This window comes from Ruditapes philippinarum, unplaced genomic scaffold, assembly GCF_026571515.1.
Source record: "Ruditapes philippinarum isolate M1 unplaced genomic scaffold, ASM2657151v2 ctg1104_1_1_1_1, whole genome shotgun sequence".
Taxonomy (NCBI): Eukaryota; Metazoa; Mollusca; class Bivalvia; order Venerida; family Veneridae; genus Ruditapes; species Ruditapes philippinarum.
The window spans coordinates 44,892-54,838 of NW_026856378.1; the positions used below are offsets into that span (position 1 = coordinate 44,892).

Below are 9,947 nucleotides of genomic sequence, written 5' to 3' on the forward strand. Positions count from 1 at the left end.
TATATTTATAAAATTTTGAAAACAATGTCTCAAATTTTAATAACAAATAGTCCGCTTTTTATAGCAAACTTTGAATGTCTTAAAATTTAAATTGCGAAATAAATTGTTTCTTCTCAGTTTTTTTTACTGTCGGTATGTTTCTCTTTAATCTTGTGGATAATTGGATCCAATCAGAATTTAGGTAGAGAGAAAATGTATCATTGTTCACTTAATAATCATATATTTCACGTCTGATGTTAGGTATTTCTAATACGTTTTTTTTAAAGCGAGAAATAATCCTGTTAGTGATTATTTTACATTTCGTCTGTTCGAAGATAATCTTCAATAATCTCCCCAATGTCGTCGTTTCTTGGTGGTCTGAAAAAGATAAAATAGTCACTCTAAATAGCAATTCATATCGTGTTAATATAAATTACTACTACATCATCATCATCATCACCAGCACCACCACCATCTCATTCATCAATGATCTCTCTTCTTCTTCTTCTTTTTCATCTATTCTTGATCATCATAAAAAACACACCATAATAAATAATTTAGTAATAGAATCTTGTTAGAGAGATTGGATAAGCTAGGATTAAAAACGTTTAGTTTTTAATTTTTGTTAAGTATCATTTTTGTATAGACTTTATACAATTTTCTGCTGCTTACGAACTGTTGAAGAATACAGCGTGGGTTTTATATAAATTGACTTGACAAAAACAAAGAAAAACAAAGCATACTGAGAAGACAAATTAAAACAATCGAATTGATGTATTATTTTTAACAAGTTTTAATGAAATGACTATATGTAAGTTATTGTTACAAAACCTTTGTGATATTTGTGATATGACTAAAAATATATGCTGAAAATGTTTTTAGAAAACGAGATATTGTTTAATCAATTGCAAGTGTCCATTCAATCTAATATTCCGATTTTATGACCGATTACTTTTAATTGTTGATTTAATTTTTAACATAAAGAGCATTAAAAATGTTATATCAGGGTCAAATAATAATCTGTGGTTAATTTCTTTGATGGAACCTTACATTATTATGTATAGAGCAACTAAATAGTCAAAACAACTTTTGAAATCAAACTCATATTCATTGTTAAAAATATATCATGAAACTTTTTTATCTTTGAAGTCATAATGCTTGAGTGAGTCATTTGAAAAAAAAAAACAACAAACAAACAAACTCAAAGAAGCAAGCAACATCATTGCTGAGTAATAAGCATTTAATTAGATAATTGTAGGAAAAAATGATGTGACTGTTGGGAGTATCATATCAATATAGCTTCCTTTTGATTATGTAAGTGAAGCGAAGCATTGCGCTTACTGTTGCCAGTAAACATTGCCGTTTGAATCTTTGTGGGACACGCTTAAATCAGTCAGTTACTACGTCAGTCACCCAGTCACCAAGTCACTTACTCACTCACTCTTAGAAATATTAATAGCGTATCTATTTTAATGTAATTGCGTTTAGTATTTAGAATCAATCGATATCATACTCCACTAATTAAGTTTGTTTCGTATTTATCTGTTTGTTTATAAAAGACACACTTAATATAGTTATATTGACAAACAGGTAAACGACTTTACACGAATTGAGGATTATGCGGGTGCGTTTGTACATACTCTTATTTGAAATAATTCAGGTATACCGTTATGTTATAAAACCATTAACCCATTTGGATCGGAATAACTCTTCCCGTATGGTGTTTGATTCCCATCAAACAATGACACAGAACGAGGCACTCAGATTTCTAATCATTGATGGAAATTAGCCGAGACATGCATTACGTATATCAATAAAATCATATGGAAAATTGTTGGTCGTTATTCCCTCCCTGAAGTGACTTGTTTGCTCTTTATTACGTCCAAAACATTATAGTTTTACAAAATCAGAAAAGGCAAACGGCATAATAGTCAAAGTGATAGTGTATCAGCTAAAATGATTGAACGTTTTGTTTTTACAGATTGTAACTGCTGTAATTCTTAATACCCGTAATTATCACACTTCCCAGGCCATTCATGTCCATACCATAATTATTCTTTGGCCAGTTCGAAAGAAAACTACAAACGTTCATTGAATAAAAATATTATCTGAAGGGGTAAATTGCTGGGTAAATAATCAGTTATAAATCTTCAGACTTTGATTGATAAAACTACGTACAAATGTGGTTTCTTTTATTTATGGCCTATAATTAGTACAAAGCTAATTACATCTTAAGCAAATTGCTGTATTTGGATAGAACAAATTACAACTTATGAAAAGAAATTTTCGTATTAAGCTACCTACATCAGTTGATTTATTTCTAAATCTGCGTCCGTCACTGTATTTTAAAACTTTACACACAGATATTCTAAGCAATTAACATCATTATTTGGACAATAAATTTCAAACATGAGCAATAATTCAATTAGGACAACAACATTTGGAAAATGTGGTGTTCATTAGTTGTTTTATATATATCTCTTGTCATTTTTTAACAGGAAATAAGAAATAAACTTGATATTTCGATCATTTATACCTACTGGCAGAACATACATTGTGCAAATCAAATGACTGAAGCAGAATTTACAAAACGTTTCTTTGCTTTTGGACAAGATGTATAGACATGTACAAAGATAAATTACAAATCGATTTATTTCTGTAACTAGAAAGGTGATACTTGTCGTTACCCGAAAAAATGTTATCCCTGTCTTGGAAAACGGTGGAGGATTGCTCAAATTTTAGATCATATTTGCTTAACACCTACACTTAACCGGATACAGTTAAAACTAACACAGGATGAGACAAAACGTGCGCCATTTATGTAATATCATATCTTTCTAACCACGTATTATGTTCTTGAAACAAAAACCAATTAGCAAATTAAAAAACAGTGCTTGAACAGAGATTTGCACCAAGTTCAATATAGTATTACGGTAATAATGGTAACAGCCACGACGGATTGCGGGCGTTTTGTTATAAATAAATGTTATCTGTTTTAATCTGTTTTAACTAATTTGTTTTGGCTTCGATTATTTGGTCTCAATGTGTCAAAGCATTTACCGCATAATCTGATCATCTTGATAGGCATTACCAGTACTATTTATGTACTAAATTAAATTTAGATGAAGCATACAGAATGTCTTTTATTACAAACACTTCCTTCAAATTCTTGTTTTATATTAAACTTACCAATTAAGAGAAAAAAGTGCATAATTAGTACCATTTAACAAGTATTTTTTCTATTCAAGCTAATTTCAAAAAAAGCTTCATCTGTCTGAAAGAGTTTAAGCGAAACGTTTCCTCAGAAAGTATTAAACAGATATGTTGATAAAAATAATTTTATTTGAAAAACAGAAAGAAAGAAAATATGTTAACTCCAAATCTTTATGTATGAAGAAAAGTGCAATATTTCAATAAAATTAGCTAATATAAATGAAATAAAAAGCAAAGTTGTAGTTCTCAAGCAATTAATAGATATCACATAAACGGTGTTCTGGGACTTTGAAAATGTTGCGATCTCTATTAAGTCTAATGAATGGACTTGTTGAAAATAAATTCTTTTTATTGGTCTCGCGGGATTATCTCCTTTTTCTAGATTTGCTTACTAATTTATCTTATTAGCATCACAATATTTATAACATTAGTTAAGACATTATCAAAGTACTTAGAAATTGCGTTATTCTTTGCGGGGATGTATGTAAAAAATGCTCATTTTTAAAAACAAATTAATTAAAATTCTTTTCTGGTGTTTTTTATATAAAAAATAGAACGTTTTCCCAGAAATTAAAATTTTAGGTAATTTTTTAAATTGATCGTTAAATTAACAAAGCTTGTGTCATATCATTTCATACAGTGGTTGAATTTGATCAAGTTACTTCAAATGAGTCAAAGAATAATGTGAAGAAATTAATGACATATTTCAAAATGTGTTATATTAAAATATTTTATCTTAACACAACATGGCGAGCAGTTGATGGATGAAAATGCATCTTAAAATATATAAAGATATTGATAATTGAAATGATGGTTTACACAGCGGAAAAGGTTTGAAACCAAAATATTAATAAATATATATAACAAAATAAATGAAACAATAACATATTAATTGCAATATCATTTGAATAAATCATAATTTTATTAATATCCTTTTGTAAATTTATTGAAAACAAACTACGACTAGATAGATAAACTTAAGGGTTTTTTTTTACTGATTATTCTGTCTGATAGAAATTTGAACAATACATTGTGGACGTATTGTACTCGATTTTACTAAAAACATGTTATCAAAGTCGATACCAAGGTACAAGTTTAATCAACATTTTATTTTACTATTAAACACATGACATTATGTAAGATTAAGTCGTTAAAAAGCCGAAACATCACCAGCGTGTAGTTATAAACAAAATAAATTAGGACTGTCCTGTCTGAATATGTTATTAAGTTCAAACATTTTACGCATAACCGCTGTGGTTCGAATCCAGCAAAAGCAGTAAGATAATAAAAGGGAAGGTTATCTTTGGATTTTATGAAAGGTTGATGTTTTAACTTGGGTGCCCGCCTTTATCTGATAAAATGTATGAACAGAGAGGCACCAGTTATTTTTCTATACCTTTACAGACTCGGAACCCGAACCAAAATAAATTAAACTTATGAAATAATCAAGTGACTTAACCGCCCTTGAAAAGTGTTTTTATTAAGCCTAGACATGTATTTACTTTTTGTTTTCTAAAAGTAAAAAAAACAACTTTCTGAATAGGATCTCTTGAATTTAAAACATTAAATGGAATTTTAAAATAATACAATGTCTTTAGCATTTCATTGTAGGTATGCAAGTACAATTCCACCATTATCTAACATGATCATGCGGTATCTAAAGGTGAATTTTGATATGAGTCTTTGGTGCGTCCGTAGCCACGTAGTTAAGGTATGTTGACTAAGAATGTTGTCTTTAACCAACTTGCCCCTCAGCGCTGTGTTTTCGAACCCGACAGGGACTTTGGGGTTTGTTTTTTTTTTTTCATGTAAGGAAGGTATCCAGCCAGTAACGGAACTGCGGTGGTTCTACTTAGGTGCCCGTTTGTGCCTTAAATAATGTATGGAGGGGCCCTAAGGACTTTCTTCACCAGTAAAGTTGGAATGTCGCCAGATCACCTTGAATGTGTTGATGCGACGTAAAACCCTTACAAAAATGATATGGGTCTTCAATAAATTTATTGTAAATACGCATAAATTATTATTTATTGCTATCAGCTGATACGAGATTCATTGAGATTTACTGAAATAATTTAAGACAAAACATTTTGAAAGTCATCATTTAGTATCATTGACAAAAGTAAATGTGTTCTGACTACCAACATATATCTTATTTAGAAAATTTTTTTTTTTAAACTTTCTATTGAAACAGATATAACTAACCCTGGTAAATATCTCTTGATTTATAAATCAAGAGATATTTCAATGGCTATCGGGACAATGGGTAAAACTTAAATCTTCTTTGACGATGTTTATTCAGTTGTTTGCTAGAAAATTTTCTTACATAACTAATATACAATACCTAGCCATTTGCTAGGACACATTATTTTACCTTTACCCTGGCAGCGGAAACTGAAAATACCCAAGGGACCAGTGCAGAGCAAGGTCCGTGCCGTCTGATCATGGTCTACACTGTTCGCCATTCGGTCAGAAATTATTTTAACATATTCCCCATAAATGATGAATGATTTGATCCAGATTAAAAGATTGGCAAGATTTTTTAAAGATTTTAGCTTGGTAGGGGTTAATGTCTGTTTAATTCATAATATTATAGGTAGTGGCATTGGACGCTATATAGGATTAGCAGAAAGCGTTGGCGTGTATTTAAGGAATGGTTGATATAATATTAATGTTTAAATATGTCCTTAATAACAGCAAAGGTAAAAGCTAGGACGATTCCAATATGCGTCAATTCTCATAAGAGACTATAAAAATAATTGTCTTTGTAATTACTCTATCTTTGTGAATAATTGTTCTATCTTTTTTCACTTTTTCTAAACATTATTTTTGTGTAGACTGACGTTACTAAAATATCTGTGTGGATTAAGTCCTTTGTCAACAAGATTTCTTTATATTCTATTTACATTTGAAATAAACACAGTCGTTACCCATTAATGAGTTTACATTGTAAGTGAAATCACAAGGGATTTTGTCCAAATAGAAAATAGAAGGAAATTAGACAAAAGATTGTCATCATTGAACAATGCAAATATATCCGTTCTACCTTAATACTAAGCGACAATGCTACTTTTATCATTACGTATATCTACTGCGTTAACATTACCGGATAATCAAATCATTATTTTTTAAGGGAGAAAAGGGAGAAATTAAGCTATAATTTTCTATCTATTGTTCAAAATGTAATTCATTTGATATTTTGATATGTTTAGCCCTTTCGTGCAAGGATTAAGCTCTTAACCGTTGTTTTACAAATCATGTATTTTGAAATGTTTTATCTATTCAACATGTGTCTGGTTTCGTCTGCAACTTATATATTGAACCATAATTTCACAACAAATCATCGTGAACAGAATCAAAGAGAAATAAGTCAACAAGTTTTCACCCGATAACTCTCATAATTTTAAGGTATTCCAATTTATATTGTATCTAAGCCAAGTCCTTATTCTTTGAAAATTGAATAAAGCTTTGGTAATATCACAACATTGTGTGAAATTGTTCTGAATTGTTAGAAGTTACTGTTACAGGAAAATGTTAGATAATAGTGTTAGACAATAACGTTAGATGATACAAAGCAACATATCCGTCAAACTTGTTGTTAAAGAAATTCATAATTTCACTTGCGTCCTTTGTACGACCTCAAAATTCAAAAACACTCGTGAAAAATATGCTATGAAACTCTGCTTGCGTGCTAGGCAAAATATACAAAGATTCTGCTTTGAATCATGGTATCTTTTCTTTTAATGCTACACAAGGCTGTTGCCACTAACCGGTCTTTGTTGTTGTGTTATACTGTTAACAATTTTGAGTCCATTGCCAACATGAATTATTTAATATGCATAGTATATTGGCCACATTTTACTGCCAGATAATAACACATTAATTAACCTACTGTCTTAAAGGCTCTGAGGTATATAAGACAATATTTGCTTACCAGGGTTAGTCTTTATACATGAAGATAACATAATTTTTATAATTTATAAAATGTTCATGGAACTTGACTGAGAGTGAAGGAATAATAAATATATTTTTCTGTATATCATTACGCTAATCATTTAAACCTCTCAATTTTAAGTTTTAGACTAAATTAACAATATTAATTATTATTTCCTAGATAGAAGCATTAGACTTTTTAAAAATATTAAAATGAGCCGCGCCATGACAAAACCAACATAATGGGTTTGCGACCAGCATGGATCCCGACCAGCCTGCGCATCCGCGCAGTCTGATCAGGATCCATGCTGGTCGCTATCAGTTTCTCTGCTTGTAATAGGGTTTGTAAGCGAACAGCATGGATCCTGATCAGACTGCGCGGATGCGCAGGCTGGTCTGGATCCATGCTGGTCGCAAAGCCATTATGTTGGTTTTGTCGTGACGCGGCTCAAATAGTGGTAATCGATATTTTTAATTTTATAACTTGCTGTTAGTGTTAAGTGATATATGTATGTATATTTATGTTACCCCTCGTTTTTTAAAAAAACATCAAGAAGCCTGAAACCTATACTCCAATAGAAAAAAAAAATCATATACTCCTAAAGTCTCCTTATCGTAGATTTTTGTTGGAATGGCAAGTTCCGCTTCCGATTTTCTATTTTGTATGGTATTAAAACGTGGAATACCCGTGTTGGTGTTAATTTTATATCAGAATGAGATTATAAAATCAATACAATAGATTATCCTTACTTCGTTGACAATAAAATTGCACGATGGAACACCAAACTTGAATGCATACGGAATTGCAAATTCTCTAAAACATGTCATATGATTCATCGTATAATGTTAAAGACAATGTAAAAGTCAACAACCATTGAATGATTCAGTAAAATGGAAGCATACAATAAGTTTTGACAGGTCTACATTGTAAGCAATGACAGAAACACTTAGGAAGCCATTCAATATTCCCAGCACTTTTAAAACAATAAAATATCAGTTAAAATGCCAGTTGTCATAAGCTCAAAAGGCAAACATTTTCTTAATAGAACATTATTTATTTTCTAAAGTTTTCAGATAACGGTTATTTTAAAATAATTTAGTTGCCATCTTTTAATAATTACATTTACTGACAAATTTTCTAATCTTAAATATTAGTTAAGTTTCTCAGCACAACATTATATCATTGTTAGAAATGAGAAAAGTTTACTAATAGGAAATTTGCATTTTTTTGGTTTAAGAACATATTGTGCCCCCAATCTTTTTGTAAATATTTATCAAAATATCTATTTTATATCATTAAATACATTTAATTCTTATTGAAAGAACTACAAGTATCACTTTTACATTTGTATTTTTCAGCATAAGAGCGTAACATCTGAACGAATGAAAAAGCTTAAAACTTAATATCGTTAATTCAAAATGAGTATGAAACGAATAATTACAATTTGAGTATGAACACATAATCAATATATAAATCGTTATTAAAGTCATATCATTATTACCTTTTGCCTAATTCGGCGGTCATCACTTCTGGAAATATTTCTTCTATTTCTCTCAATATCTCTTGTTGAGGGATCATACCGGTTTTTACACTATATTTATCTGGATCTAGTGAAATTTTGTCATTCTCCTCCAAAATTTTATATACGATTTGTTCAGGGTCATCTTCAACAATTCGTCTTTGATTTTCCGCATATGCTGGCATAATTCCGTTTCGTTTCCCTGCGAAATGAAAACCATTACATCGACACAGGTTGCCTCCTCTACCGACTTGGCATCTACGGACACAAAAACTCTTAAGGAATCCCCGCCGCTCTACGTTACCCCTTTTTGACAGAGTATAATCATATGGGTTTACCGTATACAAAGTCCTTGCCTCGTAAAGCATACAATTTATAACTATCACTAAACAAAATGTGCATCCGAACACTTGGATTTTCATTTTTATTTCTGTTTATTCTATGGAATATTACCGAATAAATGTGTAATTTGAAGGATCGGCGTATTAATTTGAAATCATATAACGTCTTGTCTTCTTCGGTTTTTCGCCTTATTTCGAAAGTGAAGCCCCACAAGCTCCTTATTTGAAAATTACCTTAATTGTAAAATTGCTTGAAAATTAAATAAGTCCTTGTAAATTTTTTCCAAGTTGAAATTCTTTAATGTTTTTTAAATGAAAAGTGAACTTATCAGGTTGACGCCTGTGCCTAACTTATTATGTAACGTTTCAAAAATTACACTGCAATAACTATTCCGATTGATCAAAGTCCATCAAACGTTTACATGTTTATAAAGCGTCTGGAACCAATGAAGTCCCGTTCTCTGTGATACTTCACTTGTAATTTAGGTGATGTATACCCTGGTGTCGTCGATCGGCAAGTGAAATTAATTAGCATCAACGGCCATTAAATACACGCCCGTTGATTAAAATAAGCAAGTGATATGTTTGAAGATGAGCTGTCTCTGACGTGTATATTTCTCACACGTGGGATAGATAGCTCTAATTATACATAGAAACGAATCGGAAACTAATTTCGCAAGGTTTCAGCTACCATATATTCATTAGAGAATAAGGTACCAAGAGTTACTGATAGACTGGCGCTGGTTTACGCCATATATGTTAAGCGACGTAAGAAACATTCTTTACTAACAGAGAAGCGTTCAAAGAAATGTAATATTTTCTATTGATGTTAGGAAAACGTTACAAACGCTATTAAAGTTTACGGCGGGTATCATGTTTGTTCATATTTATAATATGCAGAAGTAGCAATCATTCATTTAGAATTAGGGTGGAATAAATACAATGATGATTTACCGTAAAACGT

General features: G+C 30.8%; 1 protein-coding gene across 1 annotated transcript; it reads right to left on the bottom strand.

The window, feature by feature from the left end:
- Positions 1–250: 250 nt before the first annotated feature.
- LOC132746322 (uncharacterized) lies at positions 251–9,569 on the bottom strand. Its single transcript, XM_060735434.1, has 2 exons — positions 8,625–9,569; positions 251–357 (listed from the first exon to the last, which is right to left on the bottom strand). The coding sequence occupies exons 1-2, from the start codon at positions 9,062–9,064 to the stop codon at positions 294–296; spliced, it is 504 nt and encodes a 167-aa protein (XP_060591417.1). The 5' UTR covers positions 9,065–9,569; the 3' UTR covers positions 251–293.
- Between the last annotated feature and the right edge of the window lie 378 nt (positions 9,570–9,947).